Below are 22,009 nucleotides of genomic sequence, written 5' to 3' on the forward strand. Positions count from 1 at the left end.
CTTTTCGTCGACTTCAAAGCTGAATTCGACAGTACGGAAAGGAGTTACCTGTATGCCGCGATGTCTGAATTTGGTATCCCCGCAAAACTAATACGGCTATGTAAGATGACGTTGCTCAACACCAGCAGCGCCGTCAGAATTGGGAAGGACCTCTCCGAGCCGTTTGATACCAAACGAGGTTTCAGACAGGGTGACTCGCTGTCGTGTGACTTCTGTAACCTGATGTTGGAGAGCATCGTACGAGCCGCAGAACTTAATCGCTCAGGCACAATATTTTATAAGAGCGTACAATTGTTGGCGTATGCCGATGATATTGATATCCTGTCTTCAAACTAACAGTCGGCGCACTCGCGTATCGGCACCCACGTCACTGTAGACAGTTATAATTTCGAGGTTGTAAAAGACTTCGTTTATTTAGGAACCTGCATTAGCACCGATAACAATGTCAGCCTTGAAATCCAACGTAGAATCTCTCTTGCCAACAAGTGCTACTTTGGACTAAGTAGGCAATTGAGCAGTAAAGTCCTCTCTCGACGAACAAAACTAACACTCTACAAGACTCTCATCATGCCCGTCCTAACGTATGGCGCAGAAGCTTGGACGATGACAACATCCGATGAAGCGACGCTTGGAGTGTTCGAACGAAAGATTCTGCGTAAGATTTTTGGACCTTTGCACGTTGGCAACGGCGAATATCGTAGACGATGAAACGATGAGCTGTATGAGCTCTACGACGATATAGACATAGCGCAGCGAATAAAGATCCAGCGGCTTCGTTGGCTGGGTCATGTCGTCCGAATGGATACAAACGCTCTGGCTTTGAAAGTATTCGATGCGGTACCAGCTGGTGGTAGCAGAGGAAGAGGAAGGCCTCCTCTGCGTTGGAAAGATCAGGTGGAGAAGGACTTGGCTTGACTGCTTCACTTGGTGTGTCCAATTGGCGCCGGTTAGCACGAGAAAGAAACGACTGGCGCGCTTTGTTAAACTCGGCGAAAATCGCGTAAGCGGTTATAGCGCCAATTATGAAGAAGAAGAATGAATCGAAAAAATACCAAACTTGTTTACTTGCCATATCTACTGCCCATGTTTTTTTTCGCGATAATGCTCGTGAAGAGGAAATTCCCATGAGTGGGCGACTTATAGCTTCACAACTAGACGTATGTATTAAACAACTCTCCACTATCTACCACTCTACCGCCAAAAAGATAGTACCTCAAGGGGATATTTAGCTAATAGTCTGAAAGTTATTTTTGAGGTATATGACGCTCCAGGCGCCTTATCTTAATACGAACATGTGCCCAGACTTCCTTCCAGTTATTACCTGGTTTCAGCATAAAATCTGTTATACAATATTTTTTCCATTTAAGTGTTTATAGGTTTCGGGAGCATAGCGTGGGTATTGGAACAAGACTTGATCAATATTTTCTTCGGTTTCCATGCAAATTGGGCAGTTCAGGGCCATTTTTTGAAATAACCTGTACCCTGAATTGAGTTAAGCGGTAGTTTGGTCCCCGATGGTTCCTTTCTAGCCTCTTCATAAGCATAGATAATAACCCATGCGTTCATCTACGCCTAGGTGTCCTGTTCCACCGGTCCTACCAGCGGACAATCGAACGACGCCTTTCTTCTCCTAGCCTTATAAATAATCTTTCTATAGCATTATAAATAATCTATGCATTTCCTTTGCCAAAATGTAAACCGGGAATAGTCTTGCAATGCCGGAGGAAGCGTCATCAGAAATGTTGAATGCCTCAACCCGGAGGAGTGTAGAGTACAAAGGTACTGAACTGACTACCCACTTTAAAGAATTCTTTTGTTAGGGCTAGGGACACCTTTGTTAGGAACTATTCGTGCCAGACAGGTCTTCACACTCGACGCCTTCTTCACAGCACATTCTGGGTGCGTTTCAAAGTCTAAACAATGATCAGTCATCACCCATAGGTATTTAATACAATAGATGATTTCAAATTAAGAGTGACAGCCCCAAAATTTACTTTTACAAACTCTACTGCCTTCCTTCTGCTTATTAGAAGCACATCAGTTTTGTGCTCAGCAAATTCAAGGTTCACGGGCGTCAAACAAGACTTGACCTGCTTAGTGATTTGCTGGCGCTCCTCTCAGTGTCTTGAAAATATTTTGCAACTATTACCAGCGCGAAATCATCAGCGAATTTAATGACTTTTGTTCTAAAAGCATATTCAGCCTTAGATCGCCCTCATGTATTAGTTTCCATAAACTAGTCCTTGGTGGACTCCTTCGTTATACTCCTCAATGCACTGCGGCAATGCTTCAATGTTTTTTCTAGACCTCAGTTTACGTTCTGTGAAATAGCTCCCAATTATTTTTAATTTTGATACATACTCGTATAGCTGGGAGCGCCTTCTTTTATGAAGGTTTCCATAAACTACCAGGTAGTTGTGTTAAAAGAGTTACCACGGCGCTGTATTCCTTTTTTCCGCCACACTATCTCTTGTCCTCAGTGGTTTCTGCTATTTTGTCTACTGTGTTTGAGTTTGTGTGTGTGTGTGCCTGATTGCTTGCTTAATTCTTGTGAAAAGCTGAATCGGCACAAATGTAAGCACAAAAATTGTAATTCAAGTGAAAGCAAAATAAATTTGGGTCGTCATCAAGTAGGATTTTGAAGTAACTTTCCCAAAAAGTGCTTTACCAATGTATGCATGGGCACACACGCATACATACACAAGTACAAAGTGTATGCAAAATAATACTTTGAAAATACGTTTACTTAGCAATGAGTAGCCTTCTCAACAGCAATTGTAATGCATACTCTTAGGAGAGGAGTCAACAGCAAGATTATCAAAAAAAATAGTACACAAGAGGCAGAGAGTGGGATGCGAAGCTGGGTAACTCAGGACACACGATAAAACGTTTAAATGCATCAAAGTGACAAACGGAAATGAAAATCTAAAGCTCACGAGAAAATATGCAGTTGAGATAAGAGTTAAAGAGACGGAAAGGCATAGAATTTGCATGCGAGTGTGACATACACACATGAAAACGGGATGCATGGGAGTAGGCACCCATACAGGCGCATGATATTTTGTCAGGTATGTAGTATATACACACATGTATACATATGTGTGTGTAGCCAAGTAGCTGCATTTAAGCACGTAAGTACGTGCCTGTGGTATATAAGCCGAGCTGTGACGAAAAATCCTAGCTGTGCTATAAGAATAATTAGTTGGCTATTCTTGGTACCTAAATAGCGCAAATACTCTCGCATTAAGGTGGGCCCAATTGTATGGAAAGATTTTCGTCCGAAAGCGAGCCTACAGTAAGACGGTATTTGTAGTTTGTAGTATAAGAGATAACTTTGCCAATTTGGAAAAGAAGTTATAATATTGAGATTTATTTAATGTTGACAATTTTTGTATAGAGGAAAATGAAATATCTCAGCGCTTTACAATTACAATTAAAAAAATTTATCAAAAGAAATGATAAAATATGCTTTTTTTTTTAATTGTAAATTAAAAAAAATTAATCAAAAGAAATTTATGCTTTTAGAAACATACATTTTCCAAAAAAAAAAATTTTACAAAAAAATTATGTTTAAAAAATGCTTTTTTAAGTATGTTTTGTCCATACGAATTATTTAATTTTCAGACAGGTTTGCGACAATGCTTAAAATACTCGGAACGCTAGGGTGGGCCTTATTGCCATAAAACGAACAGCAAGTCTGCTGAAAATTGCGAACAAAATCACTCATAGATATTTGTGCGAGTTCGTCAAGGTTTGTAAAAATTGGGGCTTATTGCAGTTTTGAGCATAAGAGGTAATTTAGCAAATTTCTGAAAAGGAAGTTATAATTTTGAAATTTATTTGCTACTGAAAGTTTTTAAAAGTGAAATATTTTTAGTTTTTTTTTTTAAATTGTGAACACAAAAGAATAATTTTTTTGGAAAACAGGATAAAATGTTTAATAAAAAAATATGTTTTTTTCAAAAATAATATAAATAAATAAAGAAATAATTTTTTTAATATATACATTTTTTTTTATTTTTGTGATTTTGATTTTTTGTCAAAGTGCAAATTTTAATTTTTAATTTGTTTGTTTTATTTTTTTGCATATCTATGTTTAATCCTAAGCAATTAAAAGAATATTATTTATAACAATCTTAAAAAGAGTCGATTTTTTTAAGTTAAATAGTTTTTTTTTTAATATTGTAAATATAAAAAAAACTAATGTTTTGAAAAAAAAGATGAAAGAAAAAAAGTTTGCAATAAAATTTTGAATAAACAAGTTGAGCGAAAAAAAATTTTATTTTTTTATAACCAACAATTTTCCCTTTTATATACTTACATATATACATATATTCGGGCGAGTCGATTTAAAAATCGCTCATTGCTCTGTGAAAATCGTATTCTAGGGATCAAAATAAGAAACTTTGCCGAAGGAACCATACCTCTAAAACGAATTGTGATGTCCCCCAATTTGGGTCGAACGAAAAATCCCACTTTGACCAATTTAGAGTGCTCCAATCGAGTCCAAATGTATGACCGACCACCACTAACTTTGGACGGCCGATCCACCCATGCCAGTGGCACACCCCCTGGAACTCCCATGGGGGTTTCCCATACAGTCATTTCAAAATATCACCATTTTTTGTCTTTACATGAGAAAAGAAACTAAAAAGTTCGATCCAAATTGGGGGACATCAGAATTCGTTTTAGAGGTATGGTTCCTTCGGCAAAGTTTCGTATTTTGATCCCTAGAATATGATTTTCACAGAGCAATGTGCTATTTTTTTGCCTCCCCACAAATCGACCTGGCCTAACATATATATTTTTTTATTAAAAAAATGGCCCAACTTCGTTCAAAAAGAAAGCAAAGCTGGAAAAAAACTGTGCTTCTGTTTACTTCTCTGACTATTTCACTATCCATTCTTCCCAATACAAGTAAAAGTCCACATGTACAGTACTTCGCAGGGTTTGCTAGGCAATGTACTCTGGGGCGCTCTCTCTGTACAAGTAGATGAGATCATATCTCTGCTCTATGTTCCATACAAGAACAAAAGGATCAAACATATACTCGTGTATCCTTTAGTTACCTGTGGTCTTCTTGTGCAGAGGTGGGCGTTGAAACAGCTCAGCGCGCATTCAGCAATAACAAATACTCGTAGCGCTTGGCTCTATGGGTAGATTGAAAGCGGCCGAGAGAGCTTCTTAGAGACCGGTCGAGAGAGAGGCTTAGCACAAAATGTAGCCCCTTAAAAGGCACTTGTCTGGAAAATGATGAGAAGGAAAGCGAGTAAAAATGTTATTCATGTAGACTGGCGGCTTACTAACGTGCTTACGCACTTATATTTGCTCGCTGCTGTTCTTTCGATATAAAATGTAGCTTTCCAGCAGAAACTTTATAATAATTTGTAATGAGATATACCTTTTAAGTAAATATTGAGGAATTAATTCTATAAATATATTATATTAGATTTAATATAAATTTATATTAGATAAGAGCTTATGGCCTCTGCAGCCAATGCTCAAACATAATTTTAGTACTGGTATTCATACCAGTCACTAAATAATAATAATAAATATATTAGATAAATATAGTTTCTTCAATAAAAAGAATATTCTGCAAATTTTGTTATTTTTATTTCTAAATATTTTTGTAAGCAGCACTGATGGCCCTAGTAGCCAGTGTGCTAATTTAGTTAGGATTATATAGTATATATCCCCTTTAACCCTTTCAATACTAACGGGACACAGATGTCCCAATGAGTGTTTTCGTTTTACTAAATGCCAAATATTTCTTTGCATCGCTGTGTATTTTCTTCCCATCAGTTTTTTACGAGATAAATAAATAAAAATAAATAATTGGCGCGTACACTTCTGTTAGGTGTTTGGCCGAGCTCCTCCTCCTATTTGTGGTGTGCGTCTTGATGTTGTTCCACAAATGGAGGGACCTACAGTTTCAAGCCGACTCCGAACGGCAGATATTTTTATGAGGAGCTTTTTCATGGCAGAAATACACTCGGAGGTTCGCCATTGCCTGCCGAGGGGCGACCGCTATTAGAAAAATGTTTTTATTAATTTTGCTTTCACCGAGATTCGAACCAACGACCTCTCTGTGAATTCCGAATGGTAATCACGCACCAACCCATTCGGCTACGGCGGCCGCCCGTCCGAGATATACCATCAATAACGAAGCTTATTAGAAGAGAATGATTCTGAGAGCTGCAGTGACTTCGACGATGATAGTGTTATTCACCCAAATTATTCAGATGAAAGTTCGTACGAAAGTGATTCGGATTTAGATTATGATCTTACTTTGCCAGTGCAACGTGTTGAGGAGATGCAAGAGCCAGTCCCAGAAGACTTAGTATGGAGCAACAATAATTCCAATTTGATTCCGAGAAAAACTATTCCGGGTTTGCAAATGCCGACCAGTCTTGCTAAAATTGATAGAAGTTCAAGAGAACTCGATATCTTTTTCAAGATTTTCCCAAGAAGTTTGTTTATACAAATTGCCGACTGCACAAAAAAGCGAATCGAAATACTTAGCAATAAAATAAACAATAGTAACCGAAATGCTTCTACATCTAAGAAGGGAAAAGCCTTAGTACAACCAACTGATCAATACGAAATGATGATCCTTGTCGGTGTATACATGGTCATGTCATATAACCAACTACCCCACATGCATATGTATTGGTCACAAAATCAATCTTTGGGCAAGATGACTATGAAGAACTGCATCAGCCGAGATCGGTTTTTCCTTCTGTCATCAAAACTTTATGTCACTGATCCAATAAAGCTATCAAATGCTACTAAAACTTATTGTATTGATGAAATGGTGTCTTGCCTAAAATATACGTGAAAATCTCGCACTGACTGCGTTTATCAATCGATATCAAAATGGAAAGGGGTGCCTACGTCTTCAAATTTAACAATAAAGGGTGTTTGGTCTGTAAATGGCAAGACACCAAAGATCAGCAATTGCCATACTGATAGGATGACAACCGTACAAAGAACCAATAGACAAGGAGAGAAATTAGATGTTCCATGCCCAGAAGCTATTGCATTTTATAATAAATATATGGGCGGAGTAGACCTTTTAGATCAATTTTCATCTCTCTACGATCCAAATAGAAAATCTGGGAAATGGTGGAAAAGAGTTTTTCAAAAGCTTCTTATGGTTTGCGTTTCTAATTCTTGGATCATTTTTTAAGAAATTCGGCATACAAAGGTTCCATTGATTTCCTTTCTCGTAGAATTATCAGAACAGCTTTTGGCATATGGAAAAGATCGCGCAAAAGTTAAACGTCGTAGTACAAGCGGCCGGCCTTCTCACCGATCAACATTTTTATCTGGAGTTGGAGAGCATCTTCCAATAGAGGAGACAACTCGACGTCGTTGCAGAAGTTGCGCCGATAAGAAAAAAGATCAACGTACGAAAAATATATGTTCTTCTTGCAATATTCCTTTATGCAAGGCCTGTTTTGCCAAATATCACACAAGCTAATTTCATATACATAAACATTGATTCAAAATAATGTTTGTTACCTTGTAAAAGGAACTAAATGAATTCAATAAATGCAAATAAAGAAGGATATCACCGAGTCCTTAATTTAATAGTTTACGTTTATAAGTACTATTGGGAAACGTGTGTCCCACTGTTCATTACGAGTGGGACAATGTTTTCCCAAGCCATTTTCTCAATTTCTAGAAATAATTTCTTTATTTATACAAGAGGACATACTATTTAGATCATTAGTAATAACTTTTCATGGTTAAATACTTTTTCCCTTAAAAAAATCCGTATTGAAAGGGTTAAATAATAATAATAATTTTTGTAAGCAAAAAAAAAAAAAAAACTCAATGAATAATTTTTGAGAATTATCGGTGGCTTAAATATTATCATACTTACGGTGGACTCAAAATCGTCTTACGCCATATGGCCAGATTTATTGGAAAAAGTAGTCACAAATTAAACGGATCGAATAGACCATGAAAGTGGTAGACGCGGCGGACATATTCTGGATATTACTTAAAAAAAAATAAACGCCAAGAAAATATTTACCATATTATAATAAAAAATTCACTCCAACAATATTTCTTTTTTTATTATCATTTCGAGTTCTGAAGCTCTTAAAAAAACACCCGATAGAAGGGTATATTATATGTATATATTCGAGTGCTTACTCTTATTTTGCATTATTTTACGGGTTCGGATAAATGCATTTTCTACGTCAGTATTTTGCGCTTGCGAGAAGTCAAAGTATCTACGATAAATCCATTAAACCACTTGAAATTCCTAAATTCTTTGTTTTCTTCAACATTTGAGTTGTTCCAGTAAGGCAGCACGTATTTTATTTTAATGTGAATGCAAATTTATTCCTAGATACATTTCACTGTTATTTTTACACTAACTATGTACGCACCTATGCATATGAAATGAAAATGCCACAAAATGATATAAGCAAATTCTCGCATATCCTTTGTTGAACTTTGAACCCCTTTGAAATGTTTGCTCCAATTTATTCGTGCATATGTATGAGTTTACATTGTTGTTGGTTGTTTAGATTGCAAATGAATGAACGAATATAGATACATACATATACCGTAAATATATATACACATATAGGGAAGACCATTGTACTACAACCAGACAGATTACAGTGGAAAGGATAGAGGGAGAGGATAGGCTATAGTGTGGATAGTTAGACGGAAAAATTGATTTCAGGTCACTCTTCCGTGAATCTTTTGGATTCATTGATGAATCTTAAAAGATCCGGAAGAGGAAAAATGTGAACTTTATCCATATTCAGTGCTTCGCAACCAAACAGCCTAAGTCTCAATCTAGAAAACGCCGGACAGCTATAGACAAAATGCTCTGCAGTGTTCTCATTCTCAAGGCAATGATTCCCTTACGGTAGCCTTACGCTGACCACAGGCGTTGTGCCTGTGATTACATCTTCCTCAGGTCCTTCCCACTAAGCTTTAGGCGAAAGGTTGCTAATTGCCCTGTTTGCTTTTTTCACGAAGCACTCAGCTACACTGCAAGAGCTCGACTCAGACCAACGTAGACCTCATGAAGCCGGGAATTCATAGTTCAATCCATGAAGAATTGGCACCTAGGAAGAGGTTAGAGCACAGTGAAGTGCTTGCAAAGCTTTCATTAGCTAGTTTATCAGCCAACTCGTTCCCTGTAATACTGCAGTGTCCAGGCACCCAAATAAGACAAGCTTTGTTGTGTTTTGCAACACTGTTCACTTTTTTCTTATATTCACTGAATAATTACGAAGAACAGCGTGGGTTAGCGAGGGCTTTCCGTGCAGCTTGACTGTCACTACAAATTCCAATACTACTACCCCGCCACTGTCCCTCAATTAGCCAGTATGCTGGATCCAAGTTGGCATAGACTTCCGTTAAGAATACATTGGCCATCTGTCCTGTAGCGTAGAAGTACTTAGTGTATTCATCCAAGTACCATCCAGATCCGCTACCATCACTGGTTTCGGATCTGTTGGTGTAGAAAGTGTGCTGAAATACCGTGAATGGTTCTCTGGATTTAACCATTGATCAAAACATCATGCTTCCTACCGAAGCTAAAGTAAGGCACCCGCTGGCATAGAGAAAAGTGTGCACGGCTCCGACAACTGGTGGCATATCAGACAGTGGCCAGTGATTCCTTCGTTTCCCTGGACTCCGTTTGACTTGAGTCTGTACGCCGCTTTCATTGCTTCCTTGCGAATTAGAGAATCTAGAGATTCCAAGATGGCTTCAGCAATTGTGGTACTCATTGTACCTGTGATACCCAAAGGCTTATCAGTATGCAAGGGTGCGAAAACTCGTTTTTTTAACCGAAAATCAGAATTGTGGTAGTGTTTGGCAAATTTCATATTTCGTTTCTTGTTTTGCTCGATAAAACTCACAAGAAAAATGGCGTCACTTTCCAGGCATTTGTAATATAGTTAATAATTTTTGTAGCACTGGGACTGTTTGGGGAAAATGAAAATTAGGATTGTTAAGTCTTAGATGCACGGGACAATTATATCATAATTATGTCATTAAAATGTTGACCTGAGTACAAAGATGGACTACTCAAATAACGTTTTGTTTTTACGTATCCATCAAATTTGTTCGAGGGTTGTCTTTTATATTTTGTGTCCACTAATGAAAACACAATAAAATAATAACGAATTTCATATTTATGTTTCTCTTGTGGTACAGTTGCGTTTCGACTACATTTTCCAGTTTATGCGAAAAATAAGCAACCACTCGCTTTGAGGTGCTTCTTTCGCGAACAACTTTTGTTGGATTAAGCTCGTCTTTCAGCATCCAAACAGTCGATTGCTGCTCTGTTGCCGACTCACATACTGTGGGCAAAAAGTAAGGTGAATTTATTTGTCAAACGACCAAGAGTGCATTTTTCGATTTTTACAATGCCTGATTTGATTGAGCAGAGAAGTGCCATCAAATTTTATTTGCGGAATGAAATTTCGGCTGCGGATACATTTAGCATGTTGCAGAAGGCATTTGGTGATTCGATCATGTCGCAGAATAATGTTTATAAGTGGTACAAAGACTTCAAAGAGTGTCGAGAACGTGTTGATAACTTGGAGCGCTCCGGACGACCATCGACGTCAACAGATGACCAACACGTCAATAAAGTGAAGGAGTTAGTGCTCAAAAATCGTCGGTTGACTGTTAAAGACCTTACTGATATGATCGGAATATCAAAAGGATCTGTGAAAACCATTTTGAAAGACCATTCGAGCCTACGAAAAGTCAAATCTCCTTTGGTACCGAAAACTCTCAATTTCTTGGAAAAAAGTCGTCGCGTTGATGTGTGTGAAACAATGCTTTCAGACTATCAGGACAAGCTCAAATGCATCATTACGGGAGATGAGACTTGGATTTATGCTTACGACCCTGAGACAACCGACCAATCAAGCGAATAGCGTGCTAAAGGCGAGGCCAGACCGAAAAGAGCACGTCAAAGTCGTTCAAATAAAAAGGTCATGATGACAGTTTTTTTCGATTTTCGTGGTGTAGTGCACTATGAATTCCTTCCACCTGGCCAAACTGTTAATAAGGAATATTATTTGAGCGTGATGCGTCGTTTACGTAAAGCAATTCGTCTAAAAGGACCAGAATTATGGGCCAACAACTCTTGGTTTTTGCATCACGATAATGCACCGTCTCACACTGCACTCGTTCTTCGTGACCATTTCGCCAAAAATTCCACGCATATCGTTCCGCAACCAACGTGTTCACCTGATTTGGCTCCGTATGACTTCTGGCTATTCCCAAAACTCAAGGGACCACTCCGGGGAGCGCGTTTCGAGTCGATTGAGGAGGTAAAAGCTGATTCGAAGAAGGTGCTATTTGGCATGTCTCGGGGATTGGAAAAATCATTGGCATAAGTGTATTTCATCGAGAGGGGATTATTTTGAAGGGGATGAAATTGATTTACAAGAATAAATAAAGACTTTTCATTTTACAACCAAATTCATCTTACTTTTTGCCCACAGTAGTATTTAAGATTCATCACCTGTTGCCATGTCATAGGCCAACTCTGAGCTATCGTGACTGAATTTCTTCAACATCTCTTTGCACCAATCAACACGAGTCTGTTTTTGGGCAATTGTCAAATTATGCGGGATCCAAAGAGAACAAATCTTCTTGGCCACCAACTGTTGTTCATGCAATATGGAATGTATGCTGCGCACCTTGTCTTGACAAAACCCATCTTTACAAATATTATATATTCTCACATTATATCGGGTGTTTTTTAAGAGCTTGAAAACTGAAAATGGTAATAGAAAAAATTAATTTTGTTATAATATAATATTTGTTTTTATAATCGTGTAGATAGTTTCGGTGATTTTTCTTAATATGGATTTCTGCCGCGGCTACGAGTTACTGGTTCATTCGATCAGTCCAGTTTTTGACTGCTTTTTCCATTAAATCTGAATGACAAATCTAAAAGAGCCCAAACAGCAAAACTATAAATTCCCACACGAGCCGTACTTTATAGGCACGTAAGCCAAAATCCTTACGCAAAATTTTCCACATAGTCGAATGACAAAGACCAAAAAGTTGGGAACGACGGCGATATCGGCGTTTGCTTCAACACTTCGCTGTGAGAACCTCGCGAGCAGATTTACTTATTTTTTCCAAAATAAATTTACCAGTTGGAAGCGTTGCTCTGACGTTAAACGACCCATGATGGCTTGCCAAACCTTACTGCACAGAAATAGCAGCACAGTTTGCCATTCTCAGCTTTTCAACCATAGTTATCAATATTGATAGTTTTCATGCTCCTAAAAAACACCCTATACACACATTTTGTTCCTAAAACCCTTTTAGTTTAAATTCATAAGTTTAAATATTTGAGTGACACTAATTGATTTTCTTACCTTTCAACGGCACGAGCTACATTGCGGTTGATGTGCCGCACTCGCAAGTAAAAAATTATCTCGAATTCTATTAAAATATTCATTCAGGTTTTGTTGGAAAGAGAATAAATATTCAAATTGAGGTGTAGCTAAACTGGTTGAAATCAATCAAAATTAATGGAAAATGAGCTAAAAGTAGGGAGTTTAATCTTTTATTAACTAATTAACATTTGATTATGCGCAAATATAATAGAATTCATTTTTCCGCAAGAGTGGGCTGCGTGTAGGCGGAAAAGGAGGAACGAGGCAAGCTAATTTCTTCGATAGCAGATTGCAGATGGCAATAGAGATGCCGAAATCCGTTTTGCCATAAAATTTAATTATGATGATTATAATAATTTCGGCGCTGCTTTATTGCCTGATTTTGACAGATTTTAGCAAGGCGCTGGAGTTAAAATTTGTAAAACAAAAGATGCACAAAGTGGAGGATGTGAACTTCAATAGAGAGAAATTAAATTTGCTTTATTTAGAAAGTAGTTTTTCATTCTTTCCATTACTTATACTCGTAAAAAGGGAATGTGAATCTCGGGATTTCGTGATCTCAGTATGTTAGTGGCTTTCAGTACTGAAATTTGTGGAATTCGTGGATATGGATCCCGCAGCAATTTGTGAATGGGAAGATACTTCAAATTGGTCCCAAAAAATTTCCCTTGTTCTGTGAGAAACAAGTTAGAGTTTGCAGTATTGCCAGTTCGAGAATGATGAAATAACGAAATGAGGTCTTTCCCATTCTCTCTATCGCGTGCGCGTGGTGATGCTGCTAACCCCAAATGAGAATTCAGTACTTCTCCCTAACCGGACTCCCGTTCCTTGGTGGAATCAAGAACTCCAGATGTTGAGGCGTGAGTTAAGAAAACTTCTAAACCGGGCCCTCAAGACTAACTTTGCTGAGGACTGGGAGCGATACCGTGATGTTCAGAAGAACTACAAGAGGCTTATTCGGCAATCGAAAAGAGCCTCATGTAGGGAATTCTGCAGTGGAATTGAATTTTTGAGTGACACGGCGAAATTGGTTAGGATCCTGAAAAGGGACCCAACTGCAAAGCTGGCGTCATTTAGGAAATTTGATGGCTCCTTTATGGAGCGGCAAAGTGATACACTCAGCTTGCTGATGGAATCTCACTTTCCTGGTAATCAGCTAAGCGTCAGCCGGCAAAAGCCCTTATTGATAGAGGCAGTTGTCAGAGCTGTTACACCTTCTCGGCATGACTGGTTCGTTGCTAGATCTGTGATGAATGAGGCCGCCATTCGATTTGCCATCAAATCTTTTGGCGGCTACAAGTCACCCGGACCAGATGGCATATATCCTGCCACGCTGGAGGAAGGCGCAGAATCCGTGACAGCAGCCCTAAAGAAAATCTTCTGGGCATGCCTGGCACTGGCCTACATACCACGCTCTTGGAGGATAGTGAGGGACGCTTTCATCTCAAAGGTTGGAAGAGACGACTACACCAGCCCCAAAAGCTTAAGACCCATCAACATGACCTCTTTCATGCTGAAAAGTCTCGAACGACTAGTGGAATTGCGCATACGTCAGAAGTCGCTGAAGGCTCACCCTCTGTCTCCATTTCAGCATGCCCATCAAAGTGGAAAATGCTGCAAGTCGGCACTGCAAAACCTTGTTGCTAGGGTAGAGCTGGCCATCGACAGTAGGGACTACGCTATGGGCATCTTTTTAGACATAGAGGGGGCGTTTGATAATGCCACTTTTGACAGGGAGTCTACGCACAAGCATATGCGGACGATGGTGCTTGTTTGGTAACAGGCCCTTCGCTTATGAACATCTGCAGGAAAGTGCAGAAAACTCTGGATCGGATTAACACTTGCTGCTGTGCGAATGGGCTATCGGCAAATCCCGCCAAGACTGGTATTGTCCTTTTCACCAGAAGGAGGAATCTTGATGGACTCGTTCTGCCTAAGCGAAAAAGAGTCTCAATCCAGCTATCCAAGGAAATTAAATATCTTGGAGTAATCCTCGATAGTAAGCTCCTATGGAAATCGCACGTTGAAATAAAGACATCCAAAGCACTGACAGCTTCTGGAACTACACGGCTATGCTAAGACCTATTATCACGTATGCATCAATGGTCTGGATGAGTAGACTCTCTCTAGTGGGAGTCAGGACGACCTTATCGAGACTGCAACGCACTGGGCCACTGTTGCACCGGAGCTTTTCCGACTACTTCAGGCCCAGCATTAGATGCTCTGATTGGTTTACCACCACTTGATGTTTTCATCCAAGGAGAGGCCTTGAAGGCCATCTGCAGGCTGAAACACAATGGCAACTGGTATGGCCCCTGTCCGGCATTGGAACACAGAGAAGGCATGGATGTCGATCCAACGATTCTCTCCATGCCCCTTGACTCCATGCCATCAAGAGTCGTACTTGAAAAGAGATACAGTGTTGTGCTACCAGAGGCTCAGTTGTGGGAAGACTCCGAAAATGAGCCCGGCAAACACTGTTTTCGCATTTTTACGGAATCCAGCGGGACAAAACTGCACTTTACTCTTGGAATGCATGCATCTGTGTTTCAAGCGGAGGTGTATGCAGTTCAAGAAGCGATGAACTTTGTGGTGGAAAAACGATGGAGAGGCAGATCTATATGTGTCTGCAGCGACAGCAAAGCTGCGCTTATGGCCTTAGACAGCCCTCCAACCACATCAGGGGTAGTGAAGTCCTGTAAATCCAGGCTGAACTATGTCGGTAGACATAATAGCCTGATGCTAACATGGGTCACGCAGGTAATGAGACCTCTGACTCCTTAGCTAAGATGGGCTCTAAGGCCAACTCCTTTGGCCAGAGCCCCTTTTGCCACTCCCTTCTGCGGCCATCTTAGCCACGGTTAGCATATGGGCACTACCACCCACAAGCGAGCTTGGTAGGCTGAGAGAGGCTGCAGATGAACTAAACTGATGTTACCTGTCATGTCCGATCGACTGTCGCAAACCCTTCTGTCATTAAGCAGAGAGGAGTGCAGACGGCTGGTTGGACTAATGACGGGCCACTTTCTGTGGGCGAAGCACATGGAGAGGTTGGGCATCTCAGACAGTGTACTCTGCCCAGCTTGTGAAGAGGAGGATGAGACGGCGGATCACTTCCCGTGTGTCTGCCCCGTCTTCGCGCGAAAAAAAAACTTCTAAAAAGGGAAATTTCAATGGAAGCAACAGGAACACAAGTTACTAGAGTGTGAATTTTCAAAAGGGCTCACTAGAGTGAGCATTAGGCTAGCATCCTTACATCAGCATGAAAAATATTGTTATGAATCAAATGGAAGCAATAGTTTATTCCGAATTGTCATGCCATAAAGGTGATGATGTCTTAATGTGACAAAATTATTTCAAATAATAATAAGTTTCCGACTTTTTAGGCACCTACAAGGGGTGTTAGTTAAAAGAGAAGTTTAAGAAAATAAGGCAATATTTTTTTCGCAAACATGACAACGATGAAGACTACACGGTTTATTAAGTAATTGCGAGTCGTAGTTTTGTGCATACTTTAATGCAAAAGAAATTTAAATATGTATGTTTTATACTGCATGAATATTCGCGGTTCCTTTGTTCAGACACAGACTGTATATAATGTGAAAGCAGTATGAAAATCGACAGTACCAAAAATATTCTGTAAATCAGCAACAGCGAAATAACTAGTTTGTAGTTATTTAGAAGGAAACTGACTTTTTGGTGGCATCTATATGTAAAAAGAGTCAAAAATAGCGAACTTATAGTGCATCATAGTTAGTTGAGTTTCCTACAGGGACAATACTAAAAGTGCTGAATGTTTTTACGCCATGTTTTTGTAACATCACTGCTAAATGCTTGACAAGTCATTCTGGTTATTTTTTGTATTATTTTTAGACCACATGTTAGTAAGTTTTTTCAAGCGTGGCATGCGACATGTGAAATTGACTAACAAAAAACCAAACGCGTTCGGAAAATGTTAGGCTAGGTGGAGGGGTTCATTTTTTGGAAAGGGGTTTAATGTAAGCTTATGTAATATTTTAGATCATTAAAGAGTTAAGTGAGAGTAGCTGGGCATTGGGGAGTGTATTGAGCCGGCCACTATACTATGCACTATACTATATAAATTTTTAGGATTGTACTGAGACAGCTGTCTGATTAGACAATCGAGATATGAGTAGTCAATGGAATTGAAACCAAAGTTTATTAGGACTAAATCCAAATTTTGAATTTTGTGGACATTTTCAGTAGATTTTTTGTTTGTTTTAATCTTACATTGCGACTAGCTACCGAGAAAAATATTGCTAGCTAACGATCGATTTGTTTTGTATTTAAAAAATGAGGTACATACAACCCTTAACCCTTTCGCTCCGACTTTTAGAGGGGATTTGCTCAAACTTTATTTTTGAGTTTTTGGATACCCATTGGTACTTTATGTGCGTAGAAACAAGATGAAGCTTGTAACTTATGTAGATAACGGTATTTTGAGGTGGGACATATGTGTCCCAACAGTATTTAAAAATGGGATATATTTGTCCCAACAGGGTACAAACTACACCTAGAAAGTAGAAACATTTTTTTGGTAATAACATATGATTTGTACTTTTATTTATTTTATGAATGTGATGAAGCGAAACATTGTATACAGAATGGCAAATTACAAGCCCGGCAAATAATTTTTGTTCTTTTCTCGACTTTTTGATTGGCGCATGCTACGCACCGACGTCTTTTAGACTGCTCTATGGGTAAATGATCCCCCACATTTGTCATTGATTTGTACCTATTCGATGATCTTCCAGACCGACGGGATCGTTTATATGCGGTAGATTCCTTTCCTTTTTCAATTAGCGACTCAGCAATCTCGACCAGCACTGGTAAGAAGGCAGGTTTCTTCCTATTCAGCTCCGAATATATAACCCAAGTGTTTACAGCAGCCATCATCATGCCACGATAAAATACTTTTTTCCACCATTTATTTGATTTTCTGTTTATATCATACAATCCCGACATTTGATCTGCCAAGTCCACACCGCCCATTATTGCGCGGTACGTCTTTACGATGTCAGGGCATGGAAACTCTGCCTCAGTTCCATATTTCATTTTGCGTCTAACAGTGCTCATTTCAGATGTGTGGCAGTTACTGAGCAGCATTACCTCTTTGACGTACTGCCACTTTACCGCTATGGTACCTGCAATCAAGAAAGTTACTTAAAAAAATTAATTAAAGGGTTTTAGTTTGACTTCGTACCCGCCGAATTAACTTTGAAAATAGCTTCGCCGCGCTGCAATTTTTCTAGTATTTTCGGAACATTCTTCCGGTTGGACATGCATGTTCCCAAAGCTGGATATTGTATGTTGTTAATAAGATTAACAGTGGTGAAAAAACGATCAAAGCAAAGTGTCACGTCAGGGTTAGAAATCGTTGCTGCAAGATCATTCACAAATCGTTCGCCGAGTGTCCCTTCAAGGACAGATCCTTCTTTTCCACAATAGATACTCATGTCATAGGTGTATCCAGTCAAATAATCGCAGCGAAGCCACGTTTTGATGCCCCGTTTCACTGGCTTGAGTGGCATATATTGCTTGAGTGATGAACACCCTTTGAATTTAGTCATTTGTTCATCGATACTTTGGAAGCTACTATCATCCCGGCAGGCTTTGAAAGTTGTTTTCAAGCAATTCATGAAATCGTGAATGTAATAGGTTTTTCCTGCATCTGCAGGCTTGTCAACTGGAGCAAAATATAGCTTAGACATTATCTGCTCAAAACGATCACGTGATATGGCTGATTTTATAGATTCATTGCTCAATGAGTTATGATTCGACCAGTAGTTTTTAATCGACGGCACATGGTTATACGGCATGATAAACATGCATCCAAGTAATATATCAATTTCACCGGAGTCCGTCTCAAGAATTTTTTTTTTGTTTCGCTCCGTTATGGGTATTTTCTTGAGCCTCTCATTAGTACATTGGGCAATGTACAAAGACATGCTTCTTGGAAACAATTTTCGAAAAATTTCGTAGGGGGTTGAGTGGCGCCCAATATTTACTGCAATTTTGCATTCGCGATGGTTAAAAAAAAAAATAAATAATTGGCGCGTACACTTCTGTTAGGTGTTTGGCCGAGCTCCTCCTCCTATTTGTGGTGTGCGTCTTGATGTTGTTCCACAAATGGAGGGACCTACAGTTTCAAGCCGATTCCGAACGGCAGATATTTTTATGAGGAGCTTTTTCATGGCAGAAATACACTCGGAGGTTTGCCATTGCCTGCCGAGGGGCGACCGCTATAAGAAAAATGTTTTTATTAATTTTGCTTTCACCGAGATTCGAACTAACGACCTCTCTGTGAATTCCGAATGGTAATCACGCACCAACCCATTCGGCTACGGCGGCCGCGAATGGTTACTCACCGATTTTCTGGAAACAAACGACTCATTCGGTGTGCTCCAAATAACCGTGCCTGAGGCTTCCTCACCTCGTGCAGGTTGATCGTCTATGCCACTATTCTCGTCACTCAATCCGGTCTCCTCTGAATCGCTGGAAGAATCGTCATTGCCAATGGTTTTATCTAACTCAGGACTATAAATATCATCACTTCCGTCACTAAAATCAGTTCCTGATTCCATGGATTCATCATCGCCTTCTTGAAGTAATGCACTAATTTGATCGCGATTTAATATGTCCCTATATAAAGCCCTGCTGGGACACATGCATCCCAAAACTAATTTCCGCTGAATATTTTTCACAAAACTCTTATTAAAATATATATTTGTACTTACCAGTAAAAGGGCAATATTTTTCTTTACAAAAATCAACACTTCTTATAAAAATACGTATTATTTCACCAAAATTACGCGTAAATTTGATGCAATATTAGCGACTGCTCACAAACAAGTGATCAAAACTAAACACGATTGAAACTGTGTGGAATGCGGATAACGGTAAATTGTAAGTACTGTTCGCAGCTACTGATTGTGACATTTTGGTTGAGTTTCTTATGAAAATCGCAAGTGTAAGGGGGAAGTGAACATGCTGTGGGATATCAGTGTCCCAGCAGTAGCGAAAGAGTTAAGGTGGGATTCTGTTTAGTCCACTAAGTGTTGGGGTTTTGTACGCCTCAATCTTCTTTTCCAATTAGTTGGATTAACAAGGGGGCGTCCATAAATTACGTGCGATGTTTAAGGGGGGAGGGGGTCGAGTCAAATCTCATCTAATCTTACGTTGGAGAGAGGGGAGGTCTCGGCAAATATCACGCAATTTTTTTTCTGATTGAAACAAAAAAATTATACTATTTTGGTCCCTTATCCAGATTGTACATGCTTAAGATTTAATCTTAAGCGTAATCGTAGTATGATTAAGATCATTCACTAATTCGTTCGAAGGAAAATAATTTCATTCATACTTCGACGTTATATGTACATTACTACTGTCAAACCACCATATTTGTTTTATACCAAATAGCTCAATTTAATATGAATTTACGGTACAGTGCAGACCGTCGTTTGTTTTCGCGCCACTATCAGCCGAACGCGCGACTCGATGAACAAGAGCGTACGAGCTGAGTGGCAGCGACACACGGACAGGTTCCAACCTTCTTTGTTTATTCTTGTAAATGTTTTACTCGACTCAGTTCATGCTCTTACTAATTTAAAATGAGTTATCAAACTTTTTATAACGCATACGTCAAAAGATACGTCTATAAGGCGAAGAAGTCCTGCCACGACGATCTGATAAAATTATGGAATACTGCGAAGCAAAAATTCCCGAAGAAAGAAGAGTTAGTACATCACATTAAACATGAGATTGAACGGCTTCTCAGGGAATCTACTGAGAGAAAAGTTCGGTATACTTTAGCATTCCTTCAAAAGGTATGTTAAATATATATTTTTTTAAGAAAATCCTTTTTTTATATAAAGTTTATTGTTACAATTAATAGCATAAAAAAACTCTAACAGTGAAATTCTTAATAAAATATGCTAAAATCATAACTACAAAATATTAGCGCGGTCATTTCCTTCACTGTTTTCACATAATTCAAAATCAGCTTCTTGTGATCAGCGATGATGAGGATGAAGCTATGTCGAACACTACACCATCTAACGTACGTCCCACTCCAGCATAAGATACTATGAAGAATCAGATTGCTAAGCTGCATATGGAGCTTGACCTAAGTGCTGCAGCGCACGCCGGAGTGATCTGCATATGATTCTTCACGACCGTTTTCTGCCACCTCCATACTCTATCACTCAGGTTGATGGACGTTTGACAATTTCGGACTTTAAAGAACATGGCGGAAAGTCATTCGCTCCATTTCGAATACGCCTACCGATTCAACCGCTGAATGCCTTCATCAGCACGCCTTATGATCTCTATTGCCCAAGTATACGTGATAATTTAGAGAAAAGATGCTGCAGTACATGCGGTATTTACTTCGCATCTATCACAAGAGCTGCAGAGCACAGGCGAGCAGCTCACATTGCACCAGCTAAGCAAGCGCGTATGTTCCGCAAAGTGCGACCCTCACGGATTGTCACAAGACGAGCTAATGAGTTACTGTGCGCAAGCGTCAACGGCTTAGAGTGGATAGATCAGAACGAAGTTGAAGGAGCAGATGATTTTACTGAAAATCATATGGACATGTTGGCCCCAATAGTCTCTCTGGAAACCGCGCATGATTCTCCATGAATTGAATTAGAGTAGATATTCTTTTTTTAATCGCAGTAGTTACGATTTAAGTCTTCTATTGTTAAATTTTTATTACACTTATAACTCTCAGCAATATTTATTACTAGTCTTAACTAATTGTAAATAAAAGCACGAATCAAATTTTGTTTTCTCTTTTTACAATAACAATCCAACGCGTTTACATAAGAAACCCACATTTTGAAAAATCTCACGTGAGATTGGGGTATGGGGGAGGGGGTTGAATAAAATCTCACGACATCTCACCAGGGGGGGAGGGAGGTATAGAAAATTAAAAAAAAAGACATCACGTAATTTATGGACGCCCCCCAAGGATAGAGGCATCCTCAAAAATGGCAAAGTAGCCGTTAATGTAAAAAAAATATATGAAATATATCAAAAGAGAATACAAATTAGCTTTACGTTTTCTAGAACAAGAAAAAGAGACTTTAATGCAGGCATTTCTGTGCAATGATTTACCTAAGAAAAACTATCTGTACCGGATACCGACTCAACTTTGTGCAATGGCCCCAAAATGAATGGAAGCAGAAAGAGCATTTACAGGTGCTGGTCTTGCTAAAAAATACCTCTCAATGTCGCCATTAGTATGGCTACGATTGGAGCAGAGTGTGTTTGTGTGTGACTACCATTGGGTAGACTCCCTGGTGCATTTCTATCAAGAAAATGCTCTTCAGGGATGGCTCAAAACTGCTGGTCCTGCCACTTGTGTGACAACATTAAAAAGTAGAGGAATGTAGGTGCCAATTAAAAATACATACATAGGCACATAAGGTTTATAAATTTTGTTTGTATGTGCAAATAAATAATATTTGTATCTGCGAGTCTTTCGAAAGTTTCGTTATAAAAATGGTGATAACTGTCCATGAGGTTTTTACATATATTTTCGGGCACAATTTCAAAATTTATTCGAACGCCCA

General features: G+C 39.1%; 1 protein-coding gene across 1 annotated transcript; it reads right to left on the reverse strand.

Annotated features, from left to right (window-relative positions):
* Positions 1–9,261: 9,261 nt before the first annotated feature.
* Positions 9,262–18,250, reverse strand: LOC129242185 (piggyBac transposable element-derived protein 3-like). The gene is made up of 3 exons (XM_054878747.1): positions 17,635–18,250; positions 17,167–17,575; positions 9,262–9,487 (listed from the first exon to the last, which is right to left on the reverse strand). The coding sequence occupies exons 1-3, from the start codon at positions 18,248–18,250 to the stop codon at positions 9,262–9,264; spliced, it is 1,251 nt and encodes a 416-aa protein (XP_054734722.1).
* Positions 18,251–22,009: the final 3,759 nt, after the last annotated feature.

Source organism: Anastrepha obliqua, chromosome 3, assembly GCF_027943255.1.
Source record: "Anastrepha obliqua isolate idAnaObli1 chromosome 3, idAnaObli1_1.0, whole genome shotgun sequence".
NCBI lineage: Eukaryota > Metazoa > Arthropoda > Insecta > Diptera > Tephritidae > Anastrepha > Anastrepha obliqua.

Bases quoted from the DNA above. Each gene is read 5' to 3' on its own strand.
- LOC129242185 (XM_054878747.1), bottom strand. From the start codon at position 18,250: ATGCCGTATAACCATGTGCCGTCGATTAAAAACTACTGGTCGAATCAT. The intron at 17,576-17,634 runs GTACGAAGTCAA...TCTTGATTGCAG, and splicing joins TTTCAAAGTTAATTCGGCGG to GTACCATAGCGGTAAAGTGG. The intron at 9,488-17,166 runs GTACAAATCAAT...CTACACCAACAG, and splicing joins TCTGGAAGATCATCGAATAG to ATCCGAAACCAGTGATGGTA.